The sequence below is a fragment of the Podarcis gaigeae genome (assembly GCF_964106915.1).
Source record: "Podarcis gaigeae genome assembly, chromosome: 4".
NCBI lineage: Eukaryota > Metazoa > Chordata > Lepidosauria > Squamata > Lacertidae > Podarcis > Podarcis gaigeae.
Window position 1 is genome coordinate 33,928,607 of NC_139677.1, and position 19,563 is coordinate 33,948,169.

At 38.6% G+C, this 19,563-nt stretch overlaps 1 protein-coding gene and 1 long non-coding RNA gene across 37 annotated transcripts in view; one reads left to right on the plus strand and one right to left on the minus strand.

Moving 5' to 3' along the window:
- INPP4A (inositol polyphosphate-4-phosphatase type I A) overlaps window positions 1-18,162 on the plus strand; it is a 100,216-nt gene extending 82,054 nt beyond the window's left edge. For 10 of the 34 annotated variants that reach the window (XM_083735475.1, XM_083735459.1, XM_083735462.1 and 7 more), the window contains 5 exons: window positions 1,105-1,245; window positions 2,287-2,384; window positions 5,631-5,743; window positions 6,717-6,871; window positions 13,893-18,162. In XM_083735475.1, coding sequence (XP_083591601.1) covers window positions 1,105-1,245; window positions 2,287-2,384; window positions 5,631-5,743; window positions 6,717-6,871; window positions 13,893-14,025 — 640 coding nt within the window. In that variant the 3' untranslated portion in view covers window positions 14,026-18,162. Of the gene's footprint in view, window positions 1-1,104; window positions 1,246-2,286; window positions 2,385-4,269; window positions 4,348-5,630; window positions 5,744-6,716; window positions 6,872-9,072; window positions 10,419-13,892 lie in introns of those variants that run through there. The other 24 variants (XM_083735470.1, XM_083735447.1, XM_083735451.1 and 21 more) reach the window with 15 other exon arrangements.
- Window positions 1-19,563, minus strand: part of LOC310843126 — a 33,414-nt gene that overhangs the window by 5,036 nt on the left and 8,815 nt on the right. The window lies entirely within an intron of this gene.

Genomic DNA, 19,563 nt, shown 5'->3' on the forward strand with positions numbered 1-19,563 from the left:
GCACCAGTGTACACAATTTGGAAAGCTCTGCTCTAAATACTATCAGAATCCCTGCTTTTAGGGTTCCTGATCACATGAAGAGAACCCAATGCACATACAGTTGTTTGAGCAGGAACTCTATTCTGACCTTAAAATAAGAGCACACAGATCAGGAGCAGAGCCTGTGTTTGCGATTCTGCTCCCTCATCCATCTATATTCAGGAAATGTTGGGGTGGGGAATCTAGTTAGCTTTGCACTTAACTATTTGAATTCTGTCTTCAGCTCAGTACTGTTCACATCTATATAAAGATTTTCCTTCACCGTTATGGCCTGATATGCAGACTTTACTCTTGGACTTGTAATTAAAGTTCAGAACCTGTCTAAAGGATGGTGTTTGTAGAGATTTAATATCAGCTGTGGCTTAGGGGTAGGCCAGAGCGCAGTGGTTGGCCTTGGAGAGCTGCCACCAATCAGCATAGACAATACTGAGCAATGGCCTGATGTGGTATAAGACAACTTCCTATGTTCCAACCAATCTTTCTTTAGGGGAGTCCACGGGGGAGTACAGAAATCACAGCATCCACAGAATAAGTTGAAGCTTTTCTTCTTTGAGCTAAATCCACTTATTCTAGAAACAGGACTGACGGAAGATGGGTTTCACTGATGGTATAACAGAGAACATTATGAGGAGACCAGCTGAGCCCATTTGAGTTTACTCCTCACCTACATGTTAAGAATTACCAATCATAAATTCAGTTGTCACACAGAGTTGTACCAAGTCTTTAATTTTCTGTGAGGCACCCTGAAAACCCATTTACTTTCGCTGAGGTGTATTAATTATTGAGTGCTGAAAGAAATAGAGTAACAGCCTTTACAAAAAGCTGTTTGGCAGGGTAAGAAAAGACAAATTGAACATACAGTAGATACAGAACTGCCCTGAGACCGCCGGGTATAGGGAAATCTATAAATTCTAATAATAATAATAATAAAATTAATAATGATTTCTGAGTGTACTTGCAAGTTCCTGTGCAGACCACATTCCTCAGCCTCAAAAGGATGTTCTTTTTAAATGCTTTATGATTTGCATTGCTTGTTTAACTTCATTTTTTCTTGCCCTGATTTAGGGATGGGTTCAATGTGAGAATACCGCTGCCAAGCACCTTATTTGATGCACTGCCCCGTGAAATTCAGAGTGGCATGTTACTGAGAGTTCAGCCCGTTCTCTTCAATGTGGGGATAAATGAACAACAAACCTTAGCAGAGAAGTATATATATATTCTATTTTTAAAACATATCACACTTAGCCAAAGTTAGATTAAATCAACAGTCCTCCTGGGACTATATTAAGTTAATTTACTAGTAAAATCCAGTTCCCTACAGCTTGGTTATCCAAATAATGGCTCAGGAATAGGTTAGGCGACACCGAGTTTAAAACATTGGCTTATTTCAGTTGCTCAGGTGGTTGTTCACTTTCATAGTAACAACAACAACAATTTTTTTATTTATGCCCCGCTCATCTGGCTGGGTTTCCCCAGCCACCCTGGGCAGCTTCCAGCACATATATAAAAACACAATACATGTTGTATTATGTTTTATATATCATCTGCTGTATAATGTGTAAGGTCTGTTACTACCTTTTGACTTAATCAGAGTCCTGTTCTCATGGGTTACTTTGCTGCAATAGCATCCAATGCTTGTCATATTTAAATTGCCTTAACTATTGTGCCAATGCGGTTGCTTTGATGGCCCTTAGAATGTAAGTTTTTGGGATGGTTTAGTGTGATGTAAATGAGCCATAACAAGTCTCAAGTTTGCATGGTCCTCCCATCTTCACTTCTCCAGCGCAGCTGAAAGGAGTTTGAAAGCTTCCCTTAAGCACAGCATGCCATATCGCCAGAACTGGCACACTGTGGTTATTGTTAACTATGGTTTGCTTGAGACAAGCCTTGGTCTTAGGGCCAGATTTGATGATCTGAACATGTGTGAGGGCCAAATTAGGCTGAATTAGGCCCCCAAAATGGACTCTGGATATGCCTGGTTTATGCGAAAGTAGCTGTAAGTTGTTAAGTTGATCAGCTGTTCCCTTGATAATTTAGTCCTATCACCCCTCTACATTAGTACCTAAATTTGAGCGAGCATTTGTAGTTTACACATTGTCTGTCAAATGTTTAAGGTGAGTCTTACAATAACATTTTCAGCATTAAATTCTGAAGCTGTTCTCCTAGCTTTCTTTGTTTGGAAAGGATGTGTGTGAATGAGAGAGAAAAACCTTATTTGTGCTAAGGTGGCTTCTTTGATTTTTAAAGGTTTGGAGACACCTCTTTACAAGAAGTGATTAACATGGAAAGCTTAGTGCGGTTGAATTCCTACTTCGAGCAGTTCAAAGAAGTTTTGCCTGAAGACTGTAAGTGTGCCTAAGAAATATTCATATCTAATATGCTTAAATTTAAGTTAAACAACGGCCACAGTCACTCACTGTAGTAATCCATAAACCAATCATAGATAAAATGAAGGGTTGGGGCAGGAGATGATTTTAAGAGCAAAAGGACCGTGGTGACAAGGAGTGCAAACTCTCACACAACTGCCACCCGCTGCTTTCCTCTCAACAGCCTCTCCCCGGTGACTCACTGATCTATGGGGAATGTAAAATCAGCCCTCCCCACTCCAATGAAAGCAGTTGTCCTTTTTAGATTCTGACAAAGTATCTGACAAAGTGACAACAGTTTGGAGGAAATTACATTGGAGATAAATTTGGCCATTAGATCATGACTTTCCTATAAAGATGCAAAGGCTAAATAAATAAATAAATAAATAAATAAATAAATAAATAAGTAAATAAAAGGACATTTTTATATAGATATACTTTTGAAGAGAGACAGTTAGGCCTTTTATCTTTAACACTTTTTGTCATCTTCATTTTTAGCCTGGCAGTAGTACAGTGGTACCTCGTGTTACGGATGGGATCCGTTCCGGAGGCCCGTTCATAATGTGAAATGCCCACAACTCGAAGTGCCGTGTCTGCACAAGTGCGTGGAGCAATTTAGTGCTTCTGCGCATGCGGCAAAACCCGGAAGTAACCCGTTCCGGTACTTCTGGGTTGCAGCAGGATGTAACGCAAAAAGATGCAACATGAAGCGGACGCAACGCAATCTGCCCAGATAATATTATGCCTAGTATAACAGAACCAATTTGCTCAACAGAATGATCTATTTATATATATATATATATATATATATATATATATATATATATATATATATGTAGAAGTACTGGAGTATAAAATTAGCATGATGAAAACTGAGTTATAAGATTCTGTTTAAAATGTGAGTATACAGAAGCAATTTGGCAGTCATCGTCTGATAAACCCGTAAGAGAATTTAGTATTTTTCTGTCCCTGAACTTAAATTATATCATGGAGAGCAATCACATATTGGTAATTAATAAGATTCAATTGGACATTCAAATTTGAAAAGAAAAGGGGGGGGAACCAAAATTAAATGGGGGAATATTATATAATAGTCAAGAAGTCAAGATATGTGTGTGGCAAGCACAGTAAAGGAGGATTGAGCCATCAGTACCAGGCCCTAGTTATCATGATTCACAATGAGCAAGATGGTGGCTTGTGACTTTGTGGGGGGCAACACCTATTTCCCTACAAAAAACCCCAATACAGAGGTTTTGTGCAAAATAGCTATTTAGCTGTACTGAAATTCTGATAGAGATATTGTGGAAAACATCCATATTATTATTATTTTTAAAGAAGTCATGATATACGTAGGTGTCTCCTAGGTGATCAGCTACACATATTGAGATGCTAGCTCTACCCACCTAGGTGGTTGAAATTCCTACATGCCTTCAGCATGTAGTAATCAGTGGAAACAGGCCTCCTGCCAGAACTGCCAGAAACAAAATAGGTCCAGCTGAGGAGCAAATGGGAGTAGGGGTGTGGCAACAGGGAGTACCCACTGATGCACGTTACAAATCATCCACCCAAAGAAAGTACTAACAAACTTTCACATGACCAGTGATAGTGAATGCGTAATTGATTTTTTTATTTAAGGGTTCTTCCACAGTAAGAGGAAATTATGATTAACTGTATAAAAATATGACACTGGCATTTTGATTACGATGATGTAATATGGGGTGTGTGAAGAACTTGTGTGCACAAGTGGTATTGGTTCCACCATAAAGGTCCACCTGGGAGCACCTTAATAGAGAATAATATAGCTATGTCTTGCAATGAAAGAGCAGATAAGAGTGAAATGAGATGGTTTTTCAATATATTCAAGTGAGGTCATGTCCCAAGAGCCAAGTAAGAGAAGCTGAGACAACTGAGGTTGAATTGTTATTAGCAGGACCAAGTACAGGTATGTTTTCTAGATTCTACCATTGAGTTAGTTATAGCAAAGGAATATAGTTGTTGTTTAAAATAGAACCAAAGGGGTGTGGATCTGTTTTTTGGCCCAAAGGCCCCATTCCCTCTTGGCTACTCCTCCAAAAGAGGCTGCTGGATCCAGCCAGTGGCCCAGCTAGTCCAGCATCTTGTTCTCATGGTGGCCAACCAGATGCCTGTGGAAAACCCACTAGGAGGACCTGAGCACAAGAGCACTCTCCCCTCCTGTCAATTCTGGCAATTGGTATTCAGCAGTATACTGCCTCTGACTGCAGAGCATAACCATCATAGCTACTAGCCACTGATAGTCTTATATCCTCCATGAATTTGTCTAATCCTTTTAAAAGGCATCCATATGGTCTTCATAAGTTTCAAGGAACCTGATGAATAGATCATTCCAAAGGGAGAAGGGCAGATGGACTGGGAAGTGTAAATTCCAGGAGGAGAAACTACCAGAGCCAAAGCCTTACTGGGCTTGTGCCAGCAGCACAGAAGATGGTAGAGTGGCTCTTTCTGGTGTTTTTCTTCCTTGTCAGCTTGGTGTCTTTCCCCCCACCCCTTCCCATTGATCCACAATGGAGAGACTTGCAAGGGCAGATGATCTTCTCTGCCTGTGACCCTCCCTCTATACTCAAGGAGAGACAGATCTGCTCTATCCTGAAACTCTTCCAGGGTCTATAGGATTGCTTTCTAAGGAAATGGTGATCAGTTATCATATGAAGCTTAGTCTTTCAATATAAATTTGCATGCGGGTGAAACAATACTTCTGAACCAAGAGGCATACTTACAACATGCATTGCAGCAGGCAACTTATAAAAGGTGCTTGCTGTTTGCAGTTTTCCTAAGTACTTGCATAAAAAATTATTTTTGAAAAAAAATCTGCTGACTGATTAATTAGGGGTGCTTTTTAGTCAATTCAACAGATTTTTTTTAGCTGATCACATAGTGTAGCCCTAACCGAAACAAATGACAATTTTTAATATGTGACATGTGGACAGTTTCTTGATCTAGTTTCCCAGATTAGTATACAGATTCTAAATTCCTGGAGTACAAAATGCCATGTGACCCCACTGTTCAGTGACAAATTTAGCTCAGGATGCTCATTTCTACAAAATTTCTAAGGTACTGCACAAAAATAGGAGAAAGGGATCAACTGTATAGTTCAGCCTGAATAAATCTGCATGTGCTGATAAACCTTTCTCTCATGTCTGACCACAGAGAATGGGGAATACTTACACTTTCTTTATTTCATTTAAGGTCTACCTCGATCTCGTAGTCAAACGTGCCTGCCTGAACTGTTACGGTTTCTTGGACAGAATGTACATGCAAGGAAAAATAAGAATGTTGATATTCTTTGGCAAGCTGCTGAGGTATTTATTATTCTTATTCTACAAACATTTGATGGATATGTGATGTTTGTGCAGGTCACCATGTTTACCTTTTAACTGCCCTGCTGTAATGACACCACTGCCTCTGCCCACCCCTTATGAGCTACTGCTGGCTTGCTGTGCAGCATGGAGTAAGGTTGGTGGCTTGTCCAGGAAGATGGGTCAGGTCTCCAAGGATGTTGAAGGGGGAAGTGAGTTACATGTCGCTCATTTGGAGGATGGGATGGTTTGTAGCCTTACTAAGTCCATTGTCCTTGCAAAGGCTGATCGCTTTCCTTCCCAGGGTGCATGGCCATGAAAACCCATGCCTACTGGCAGAATCTCCTGTGTACCACCATGTTTGCTATGTGATATTTGTCAGTGTGCCATTGCAGTAGGATAAGAGGACAGAAACATCCAGGCAAAATGAGCAGAGGTGGACAACCTCCAAAATTCATTTACAGCACTGAGATACTAGTAAATGCCACTTTGTTTTCTCTTCACCTGCTGGTATATAGCCCACCTAATGCTGAAATGGGATATCTGTGATTCTTTCGAAGTTGCTGGACTAGTGTTTCTTCATTATTATTATTAAAATTTGTCTCAGGGCAGCTGACAGGATAAAATCACAACATAAAAACATGAAATACACTATCAAAATAAAAACAATTTAATAATTTCACCAACACATTTTACAAGGGCATTGAATGTCAATCAGCCAAAGGCCTGATTGAAGAGGAGCACTTTTGCCTGGCACCTAAAGGTGTATAGTGAATTGGTCATCCTTGACCGATGCCCATGGTGGCTGAGGCTAATGGGAGTTTTAGCCCAATAATAACTGGAGGGCCACATGGTCCCCTTCACCATCTAAAGGCAACCTTTCCCAGCCTTGGGTCCCCTTATTGCTCCCAAATGTGGGGATATTACATTACACTGAAGCATTACAATGAAGCTAATAGATAGTGTCCTTTTCTAGATTTGCCGCAGACTCAATGGTGTTCGGTTTACAAGCTGTAAAAGTGCCAAGGATAGGACTGCCATGTCAGTGACTCTAGAGCAGTGTCTAATATTGCAGCATGAACATGGAATGGCTCCACAGGTCTTCACACAAGCCCTGGAATGCATGAGAAGGTAAGGACCGTCTGCTCGCTGGCCTCTTGTTCCTAACCCTGGAGCCATGTAAACTGCAGATGGGTGGTTTTCAACCATCTTTGATGGGGATAGTTATATAACAAATATAACTATCAAGAAAGATAAATTGCACAGCCTACAGTTTCCTGAAGTACTTTGGACCTCACTCAGTATTTTTTGATATAAAGAGAGCTGTCATATTTGTATGTGTATATTTTAAAAAATCTCCTAAAAGAGGAAAATACTTTGTATATTTTCAGCAGTTTATTGAATAACTGAGATGTAAAGAAAGTATTGCACAGGGTGCAGTCTTTTCTGCTCTACCAATTTGAAAGCTTTGTAATTGTAGGATTGCCTCAGTTGTCGTCTTGCCATTTTTGCTTAGAGGTGATCTGTATGGTTTACCTGTTTTGTGAAGGATACACATCTGCAGGTTGCATTGTTTTGCTACGCTTATTCCTCAAGCAATACAGTTTGCTTCTTCAGCAAATTGTCATTTTGAATGTTTCATGATGCAGCAATCAGAACCCATCACAACCTGTCAATGTTCTGTGGTCATATCAGTTTAACTCCTGTTTTCTGAAGCTGCAGACATACTTGAAAATTCTGTTCTGTTTTTAAAATGTAAGGAATCTGTTTACTGTTCAATACATTGTTTCAAGCACTACTCGAAAGCTCCAATTTTACATACCAAAAAAGAAAGGATAAGAAATCCAGTTTTAGTCTTTATTGGTGTTTTCAGCACTACCGTAGAGTCCTGTTCTCAACATTCACTTTCGCTGAATGTACCGTACTGTGTGTCTTCTCACCAAATTCTCAAAAGTGTTCAATTCTCTTATCCTTTCTGTATGTTTTTGCTATTTGATCCTTTCTAAATCTTCAATGGTCTACTTTTTATGTTACCTTTTTACTTCAGCAATATTGCTTTCTGAATTTGCCATGGAGTCTTTTATGTAAAGCGTATGATTCCATAAAGGGGAATCACCTTAAACCTGGGCTATGATTAAACCAGCATTCTGGTTAAGAAAACATTAACATATATAAGAGAGAAAGAGACAGAAATATATATGCTCAAATGTATTCGCAGCCTCATTCATAATATTTAATTGATGTCCTTCTGATAATACTAACTACATTTTTAATAGATCTGGACATTTTTAATAAAAGTGGGTACAATATAGGCATTGTTCATCATTTTAAAGTTTCATTTAATGCACCTGATTGTTTAACCACTTCTGGTTTGGGAGAGAAAAGCCATGCCATTTATGTTAAGTGCATTTAACATTTAGGAAAATAACATTAGGGCTGGACCCATAGAAATGCTGGGAGAAGGGTGTAAATTGGAAGGTTATCACCCCACTCCCATCCTTCCTTCAAGAGCCCCATGAAGAGCTTCACATAAGGGTTGATATGCTGTGGTGCAGGGGACTGAGGTGGAAGGAGGAATCCTCAGAAATTGGACAGAGGTAGTCGGGGGCATAGCATGAGGGGGCTTTCCAGGGTGATTGTCCGGAGTGCTGCTTATGCCACCTTCCCTGAACCAGCCTTGTGCTGGTGTTGTTCACTGAGTAGGAGGCCAATTTGCTGGCTCATTATGGTGGATTTTTGTTTGTTTGATGACTTTTTAAAAATCATTTTTTAAACTAACCTACTTTGGAGCTAAGTAATTTTTAACACTGATACTTTTAATAGCTAGGTTATTGAACTAATATGGTACAACTCACATTGAAGAATTTTTGAAAGGGTCAAATGCTATAATGGTTATTCATGTTCAGTTTTGCTTTTCAGAGCTCCCTTCCTTTGCAGCATGTGGAAGCATGGCAGAGCAGCATGGAAACATTGCTTGGCCAAATGAGAAAATGAACATGGAAAACCATTCTTGTTCAACCTACATGTATTTATTTTCAGTAGATTACAGTATTCTTTCTTATTTTCTCTTTTTATTCTCTTTCTCTCTCCTTTATTCTGTAATTGTGCCTTTTATTATTATTATTATGATTTAAAATTGGCACACCTCCCTATTCTTTAACCTAACACGTTCTATTTTCTGTTGTGGCTTCTTTGATGTTTCTTTTTCTCCTCTTCTTGATTTGATTCTGTTTTATTTTGCCACTTTTATTTCCTTTTGGTACGACCATTGCATGTCTCTGTGTGTTTCTTTCTTTACTTTCCTTTCTCCCCGAACTTCTTCCTTTTCACAGTATTGGAACACGGGAGGTAGTCACGCAGAAGAACCTGTGTGGCCTGGTGCCCATCCGGGATTTCAGGCTAGACCCCAATCTTCTCTACTCTATTCCTTTACTAGCTCTAAGCCCCAATTTACTGATTGTGTGGCTATTTCTGAGCATTGCCTACTTGGTGGCTAAATTACGTTGCAAGTGAAGATGAGTTTAAAAGCAAACAGAAGCAAAAATTTCAATGAAGTGCCAGAATATTTATTGCCACCTGGTACCTATTTGTCAAAGAATGTCTCATAGCATCGTCTGCCAAGAATAATAATTATTATTATGCCTTACAATTTTGTGTTTCTATTGTACTAAACTTGTAAATACACATCAGATTATTTTATGAAAAGGAATTGTATCGAACGTTTAAAGTGTTAACGCTTTCAGTGCTTGTAACATAGTCTGACAGCAGCCCTGTTACCTCGGTATTTTACCCAACCTGAAGATTAGTTTCTCTTACCAAATATTTTTCAGGCATCCAAATCCGGAGTCTCTTTACTTTCTCTCTCTGTAGATACACACAGTTTTGTTTCACATATTCCATGTATTCCAGAGAAAGGAACTTGTATTCCAGAGAAAAGAATTTGTATCTTTTTTGTATATTCTTAAAGTGTGTCAATCTTGCGTTTCATATTTATGTGATATGCGAAGAAACAAAGTGATGGTTTGTAACAGGTTTAGCTAAACAAATATGCTCAGCACCTTACTACTTTGATTTCTAGGCATAGCCTCTAAAGCAGCCTTTGCCAACTTGGTGCCCTCCAGATGTTTTGGGACTACAGTTTCACCATCCCCTGCCAGCATGGTTGTGCTGGTTGGGGGCGGATGGAAGTTGTAGTCCAAAACATCTGGAGAGGGCACCAGCTTGGTGAAGGCTGCTCTAAATAATTATAGCGATCCATGCTTAGAATCATGTACTTGTTCCCCCCCCCCAAAGTTAAATCTGTTGCAGCAAATTATACCAACTTTAAAAAAAAGAACCAACTTGAACTGCAGTGTACTGCATGCAATATACCGTACTTTCAGTTTATTTCTATATCTACTTTTTTAATGTATCAAAAAGGGACGAGTGGGTAGCAAAGAATAGCTTACAAATAATCTGTAATTCTATTTAAATCTCCGGGAAAATATTTTTATAGTATATGTGAATGTGATCATATGTAAATTAATCCTGACATTAAATATTGCCATAAAAGATGCACTAATGAGATATTTCAGCTAATGGTTAACGTTTTAGTTAGAAGAGATGAAATAAACTTAAAATAGTTAAAAGATGCTAACATAACTGAGTAACTGTTCCCAGAAAATTACTCTAATACTTTAGTGGACAACAGAGAATTATGCTTAATTGCTACAGTTATGACATTTAATTGTTCAAATATGCACATATCAACATTCAGAAAGCTTGTATAGATATATTAAAGTTATAATTTTGTGGATTAATTTAAGTATAAGGCAACAGCCAACATTGCACAAACGGAATTCCCCTTCTCTGCCACTCGCCATTCCCTCCCCAATTCTGCTTTAGAAGGTCTATGAACCTCTAGAGCAGATTTGGGGGGTGCATGGGATCGTTAGGAAGATGAAACCCCACTGCCCTAGTGGCAGTCCGTTCCACATGCATGTGACTGCCATTGTAAATTTGAGATTTTAACAGGAGTTAAGTAGGCTTAGAGACAAATTCTAACTGCCATGTTCCATTGTGCTATGTCCCACTGGTACAAAGATGTTGTTTCAATTGCATTTATTTTGACAACTAGTATAAGAAGCAGATGTAGCCTTGATTATGGACTGTTTGTATGTTACCAGAGTAGTATGAGAGCTACTGCTCCTGTAGCTCAATCCTATCCTGCTCCAATAACATTTGTAGGAAGCAGTCATGTGACTTGGGGTAAACAGGCATTATTTCACACTACATCAAAATAATTTATGTACTCAGAGTAGACCTATTGAAATTAATGGACCTAAAGTAGACATATCTACTAATTTCAGTGGATCTAGTCTGAGGAGGATGAAAATTGGATGCAACCCAGTGATGTTGGTGTGGGAAATACTCCTGATGCATGAGACTGCTTTATACAGACATTATTGTAGAATGTTTCTACAGTGCAGGTTTCATCTGCTCAGAAGCAGCAGCCACACTACTCAGGCAATATAACATGTCTTGTGAGGAATGCATTGCAAGATTATCCGCCCCACCTTCCTGAAATGTAAGCATACCACACGACAGCATTAAAGCCTTTCTTGTCAGAGGAATGCTTCATACATACATTGTAACTTGTCATTGCATGCATTGAGTCTCGCCTCTCAAACAAGAATAAAAAAACACGCATAGGGTCAAAAATGTCTATCTGGGTCATATGTGTTTCCCAGAAGCCACAATTTCAAAACACACACACACACACACACACTTCTTGGTAAGTAGCCAGTTGTCAGGCTGACTACAACCAGGCAAGGAAGCAGTTTTACTGTTTTTTCTTGTAGGCTGTCAGTGTGCCACAAATGATTAACATAGGCAGGGGTGGGCTAGTCAATATTTGTAAGACTTAGCTATCCTGCCTTCTCCTTCTGCAGCATTGAAGAAAATGAGGTAGCTCTTAAATATGCAGAGCTTTGTGAATCCAGAAGAGCTTAGGATGGTATCAAATGAGTTTCAGATAGTAAACACATCCTCAATCAGTGTACACAGAGTAAGCTGGGTGCACAAAATCAGACTATCTATACATACCCTCCCTCTGCAAGACTGCTAAATCAAAATGTGTGCAAATTGTTGCCACAAATTTAACACCCTAGAATACTTTTGTGCTTTTAAATGAATCCAAGTGACACTCAAGTATAAATTAAAGTCACTACAGATAGTGTGACACTGTGGGTTAAACCACAGAGCCTAGGGCTTGCCAATCGGAAGGTCGGTGGTTCAAATCCCCATGACAGGGTGAGGTCCCATTGCTTGGTCCCTGCTCCTGCCAACCTAGCAGTTTGAAAGCACACAGTGCAAGTAGATAAATAGGTACCACTCTGGCGGGATGGTAAACAGCATTTCCGTGCGCTGCTCTGGTTTGTCAGAAGCGGCTTAGTCATGCTGGCCACATGACCCGGAAGCTGTAGGCCGACTCCCTTGGCCAGTAAAGGGTGATGAGCGCCGCAACCCCAGAGTCAGTCACGACTGGACCTAATGGTCTGGGGTCCCTTTACCTTTACCTATAAAATAAGTACTTCAGAATCCCAATGCGTTGTTTTAGAGGAAGGACAATAATATCATTTACTTGTGAAATTAAGCCATATAAAAATGTGTATTATACAATGACAATTGAGTTAATGAAATCAGTTAATTCCAGTTTCATATCAAGGTGTGCACAATCCATAGAGTAGATTTCAGTATGAAAGTAAAACAGCTGTTAATATGCCCACTGAAATCAACAGAATTTCAAAAGAGCTTGTTTGTCTGGGTCTTGCCTTATGTTGATAGTGGAATAAATTATTATAATTCAAAATCTCACCACCTTGGAAACAATGCTGCTGTAGTTTAACAAGGGGCATATTAAATGTTGCTGTCCTTAATTATTTAAAATATAATTATATATCAGTCCTATGTTTGTGTGCTTTGTTTGTCTAGCATGAAACCATTTTCATTTTCCATTGTTATCTTCTATATTCATAGGAACCAAAGAAAGTTCTCTTTTGATGGTCTAAGTTAATTCATGTGTACCAAAATGATGTGCTTCCTTACATAGCTGTTTTTCAGCACTTTCAGTTTCATGAAAAATAATGGCCTTTTAAATAGATTTCAGAAATATTGTATTGAAATGCAATAGAGTTCAAAACCAGAGTGTAAATGTTAAGATAGCCTATTGTAGCAATGACTATCACACCAAAAGAGGACTGTTCCCCAACAGCCCAGTATAGATTTTATTCTGCCACTTTAAACCATAGTTAAGGAGCAGGTCAGCAGAATTATTGACCCCATCGTCTCCTACAATTTCACATGCAATTTCATATCCACTTCTCCCTTTTACCATGGTTTGTTGTTATGTGCTAACTGGACTCCCATTATAACTACAGTATGAAGCTGGTTTCCAATCCTAGGTGAGAAGAAATTTGGTTAGCACAAGTGCATACATAACATTAAATCATGGTTAAATGGAAGGGAATGCACAAGCCCACAGCCCACTATAGATTTCTTAGGTTAACCTGCAATAGGTAATTAATTACCTGCAGTAGGTAAATATGAGGGAAGGTTGCATTCCTAAATATTGATGGCTTTCTAGCATATGGTTGGTGGCTGTACATGAAAGAGTATTTTTTCAAGCAATTAAACAGTACTAAACTTTTAAGGATTGTGATTGTTTTAGTATTAGTTGGTTAAGTTCCTCTCCCCAACCGCTCCTACTGTGCATAGCAAATTATCTAGTCATGGTAACCTTGAGCAAAGCCCTAGCTAAACTGATATGCAGGAAATAGTTGTTGTTGAAAGGCATTTATTACTTACTGCACAGCATATGTGCCATGAAATACTTCGGAACATTGCAGAGATCAGTTGCATTGCAACTAGTTACACTATTGATTTTTAGAATTGCAAGTTTAGCAACTAGACACTGCATGTTTCTATTTCACGTGCCTCATAGCTGAACTGTTTAGTGATCCACTGCTTTTAAATTTGCAATGGCAAATTATTCAAGCACCTGTTCAAGTATTTCAATGCTATGAACTAACTAGTTCACCTCATTATTGTCTAAAATAATTGTTCATTTTTGTTTTTACTGCTGTCATTTTTTGTGCTTGTCTCTCTTTCCCAGTGAGGGTTGTCGAAGAGAAAATACAATGAAGAATGTTGGATGTCGCAAGTATGCATTTAATTCCCTGCAACTGAAGGCTTTCCCCAAGTATTACAGGCCTCCTGAAGGAACTTATGGAAAAGTTGAATCATAAGATTACTCTGTCCTGTAATTAGTTGTTCCGTTAAAAACAAATGTGGATACACTCAATTTTAGTATATGAACTTTGACAACAATGTCAGAAACAATTTTTTGTACGTTTCACTAGTTAATACCAAGCATGTACTTTTATTAAATTGGATTCCATAGGAAAAATATTATTTACTGACCCCTTATAACATGAAAATGTGATGACCGTCTGCTCATGTAACTAGCCATCAGTGTATGTAAGATGCCTGTTCCATTGATTTCTTACTTATATGCCTAAATAAGAAAGGTAATTCCTGGAGTGTTGATGATTTTATGAATGATGTTTAGGCAGCTGTTTCACACATCTTTTTATACTGATTTGATTTGAGATTAAGACTTTCATATAATACTTTTTTAAAAAAACCTCAGACTTTGTAAATAGTAAATGAATTGGATGTGAGACAGTTTGATAAGTTGCAAGCAGCATTGTTATGCAGGAGAAGCTAAAACTCAGTTTTTAAGACAGTGCAGCACAGTAATATAAATGCCAGGACCTTAAAATGTTTTCCTTTATGTAGGACACTATCATATAGGTGGTGTGTACTATACAGCATCAGGAATTGACACAAAGCCCAGATTAAAAACTGGACCGGACCCATGATTCTTTCAGTTGTCTTTAGAAATTTTATAATTCTATACCTTTGAAAAGTAGGCTCAAGGAAGAGAGAGTTGCACAGGGCAAAATAGTTAATGTGACTAGCCTGGGCAGAGGCCTGAAAAGACAAGGTACACATTCTTAACTGGCTGGCATTGTAAATTAGATACAAAAGTGCATTCTGGTTTGGCCTCTGAAGTGCCAAGGAGGCTGAGTCCTCTGCATATCTGCATCATCAGAGGCATCCAACCTATTTCAGTTTGCACCTCTTTCTGTTTATATCCATCAGCTTACTGCACACAGCAATGCCATTCAGTGGAAGACAAATATTCAGAAGCGCGTGCTCTCTCTTTTTTTCATGCACAAGATGATATTATACAACTTCACTTGTGGAAGCAGCTGTTTGATGTTTGCAAGCCTTTTGCCAAGTATGCTTGCTGGATTTACAGCCTGGTTCTAGGACTGAATGAGATGCACTTTAACCATTTGGTGGTTCCTTACTTTCCTCTCTGTCTTCAGCCTTTCAAATATGTTTACTGTATTATATTTAACTTTTACTAGGAGTAAACCCATTGATATTAAAGGCCATGACTAACTTAGACCCATTAATTTCAGTGAGTCTACTCCCCATAATAGTTAAATACAGCCCATAGGTAATGAAAACTATGAAGTACATAAGGGATTTCTACTTTCAGATCATTGATTTAAACAAAAGCCAAATGTTTCTCATGACCCCATAATTCATTGATGATTAGGCTACGCACTGAACTGGTATGGGTGTAACACTAAACCATAGTTCAGTGTTATGTGAATGAGCTTTAGGCTCACACCTCCGTAATTACAACTCTGATGAGGAGTGGGAACTTCTTTTTAAACCAGATGCAGTTTATTGTTATCAGGTGTGCCAACTTGAATAAAATATTGGGGGCCCAGGCAAATCCTACCCCACATAATTGATCACGTGACATGGCACATGCACACCATTTGAATGGCAATACCCATCAACTTTGGGAGGGCCCAGCCCCCTCAAATATTTTTTTTTGGGGGGGGGGAGGGACCTCGGACCCTAGGAGTCGGCTCCTATGATTGTTATGCCCCAAAGGAACAGACAGTTAGTTTAAACTATGGTTCACTGAAACAAGTCCGGCCAAAATCATAGCTTATGATACAGTGGTACCTCAGGTTAAGTACTTAATTCATTCTGGGGGTCCGTTCTTAACCTGAAACTGTTCTTAACCGGAAGCACCACTTAAGCTAACGGGGCCTCCTGCTGCGGCCGCGCTGCCAGAGCACGATTTCTGTTCTCATCCTGAAGCAAAGTTCTTAACCCAAGGTAATATTTCTGGGTTAGCGGAGTCTGTAACCTGAAGCGTATGTAACCCGAGGTACCACTGTACTGGCTTGTCTCAACAAATCTTAGTTTAAGCTAACCATTTATCCCTTTTGGACAGAACAATAAACTGCTGCTTAAAGACAGGAAGTGGAAGTTTCCAAGCTACTCCTCAAACTTCTGTTTAAGGCAGGAAGTTAATGCATCTCTTCTCCTTGAGCTACCCTGGAGGATGAGCACATGGAAGAGGAGATAGGAGCTTTTCAGTTTGAGAGAGACACTGCTGCTTGTTCACATAATGCTAAATTGTGGTTCAGAATTATTGTCTTCCAATGGGAGATGCTCATGTGAAAAGCCGCTATTAACAAAACTACCCTTTAGAAAGACACTCATGAATATTAATTGATTGCACCAGTACAAAAAGCAAATGTGTGAATAATGCTTAAGGTAGAACAATACAGTCTTCTGTTGATATGTGACCAGCAGCAAAACAAAAGTGAAATTAAGCACTGATTTTTTAAAATCACGTCATGCTTAATCTTCTGTAGAGTTGTTTAATCCAGTATATAATAACCATTATTAGTGGTGTTTATGTATAATAACTATGTTTAGGATCATGGGCCCGGTAATGGAAATGGGAAATGTGGTTCAGTTATTCTCCACAAAATAAGAAACCGGTATACATGGGACATTTTCCAATTCTGTGTTACTTCTCCCAGCTATTTATATTTGCACTTTAATTTCGCAAAGGTTTTCATTGTTTATTCTAGGCCTACAGACATTTGTTATACCATTTGCTTTTTGCAGTTTGATGGCTTAGCTGTGTTGTTACATGTGCTAGTCATGATTTTGCACTAATCATGATTTTGGTGAACTAGTCTTTTATTGCTGTTTCAGCCTTGTTTGCAGTTTCAGTGTTATGAATGCTATGTAACATGTTTAACCTTGGAACTCTGCACCAAGTGTAAACGTTTTTGGTCCATGTTGAAATTGTACTATTGGGAAAACTTATCCTGATATAGCATAAATGTGCATTATTTTGTATTTATTTTATGTTCACCACTCAGTGTATTTTTTTGTACATATTAATCATGTACTTAAACACTTAAGTTATTATTTTTCAGCTTTGGAGGAAGGGCTACTGAAAAGATTTCAGTAATTTAATGATTCTCTAAAACTTTGGCAAGCAATGTTCTTAGACACAGAATACTGTCAGCCATCTCTTGGAGCCATAGGGTGTATTTCCCCATTCTTTTAATGGGAAAGGGAAGCTGAAACTTTAGGCCAGATTGGCTAGTATAAATGTTCAGGATCAGATTTCTAGCTATTTTTAGCTATGCCCCCTCTAAATAACAGTGAGCCTTTATTTTACATGCCTACTTGAATTACACTACGGAAAATTGTTTGTTTTTACAATGTTTCATTCACTTTGGTGAGGCTCTGTGGATAGAAATGCATTATATAGCATTGCAATACTTATATGAAGAATTTCCAAACTCCTCATATGTGTCCTTTGAAACCCTCACTTTTTTTAAGATACCAAGCTATAGTACTGCATTAATTATAGGAAAGGGATTCAATATTCTGATTATCTTTGGGTTGTTTGCAATATGTAGAACAACTTTGTCCATGTAATATTTTATAAAGACAATTTGACATATGCATAGATAGGATTCCATTGAGGACAAACTGAGTAGAGCTTAATGAAAAATGGAAAACTCTGAAAACATAAATCCATATTAGGAAACTTCATTTAATTGTTTTATTTGAGTGACAGATTGCACAGAAAAGGCATTCTTAAGGAATACTATAACATGAAGTTCTAACTAATTTTTTTTTGGACATTTTAGAAATGAAACCTACTAAAGGGGTATAAAAGAAACTGCTGCTAAGTCTGTTTGTCTCTGTTCTATTAAAACACCCACAGCACAGTTGCCTTTTGGGTTTCATTTATGTATGTAGAGCTATTGTAAAATAGAGCACTGTTTTTGTCTCAACACAGTTGTATTTGCCAAGCTTGGTGCATTGAAAAGTTTATTTTATTTATTTGTTTTGGGGCAGTATTAATATACCATAAACATATGATTACTGTTTTATATAGTCAATTCTTCCAATCCATGTATGCTGTAAATGTGCTAGTCTTTAGGGATAAAATAATAATAAAGAACTGACAAGAATGCTGAGATTAGTATTTTTGTTTCATTAAAAAAAAAGATAAAATACATTGCAACTTTCAAGGCTTTAGGACCTCTATTATATTATACTTTCTAGGGTTTTCCTACTAGCAGGGGTGTTGGGATTTTCTGGGCCCAGTACACTGTATCTGGACTGGGACCAGTGACCACTTGCGAAAGAGGATGCAAACTTGCATGCAACTTGCATGTGCAAATCTATGTTCTCTTTTTGCAGATGGAGGGTCCCAAAATATAACTTCTAGGGGGTACAACCACCCTGAAAAGATGCATCCTGGTTGCTAGGAAAAAGCAACACATCTTCCAAGGGCAGCGGGCCTGGATAGATCAGTTGGTTACGGCAAACCAACCAGATGGCCAGGGTATATATAAAATAATTATTAATCCATGGAGGTCCTAAAAGACTGCAGTTTTCCCCATCCCTTTTCCTATTTCTGTCGCCTGGTATCCAAACAACTCACTCATCAATCACAGCTCTGACTTTGCTCAAAGGCTAAATACATGGGTGGAAATTTCAGAGAAATTGCTTAGATGTGTACCTTTCTTTCGTCCGCCCCCCCCCCTTTTGTCCTTTTAATGAAAGTATGGCCACCTGCTAGTGTGGGTTCAGTACATCAGTATCCCTATACCTCTCTCTCAGTGTAACTGCCTACAAGCGGTTGCATTTTGTTTTTAATTTTTATTTAAAGATTTGTTTTTATTGTTGATAAAGGTGGTCCTACTATTGTGCCTTTATTAATAAGGAGAAATAGACATTTTATTTTTTATCAGTATATATAGGGCCAAATCTTTGTGTGGCTCACAATGAATATAAGCTAAAGATGCTGTTTGGTACAATATATTGCAGAGATGGTATAGAATGATTTATAATTTAAGGGATTTGAGATTTAGGATATAAGGCCATAGATCTTATGTTTATCAAACAGCAGCCTCTCCCACCCCCCACCAAAAAAAGCAAACTACGTCTGAAATTAAGGGAACTCGGTGTTACATAGTATATGACAAGGGGTTGCTGATCTAATAATCTAAGGGGGAGTAAAAAAAAGTCCACTGGTATACCCAAGCCTTTGGTCCTGCATAAAGTATTATTTATATAGCACTAGCAAGATGTATGGCTATGGCTGTGCTCATGGTCTTACAATCAAAAATTTGACATGGAACTTACTTTAATGCAAACCAGGAAAGAATGTGATTTTGGGTACACATACTTAAGACTTAATTACAGGCTTAGTTGTAATGTGGCATGGTAACCAGGGGGCTAAACCAAAGGCTTCACATAAGTGGATTTTGAGGATGCAGGCCAGCAAAGGGGAAGGGGGTGGAATCTTCTGAAGGAGCAGAAAACCTCTGGCCGGCTGAAGGGGTGACAATGGAGGACTGAAGGCC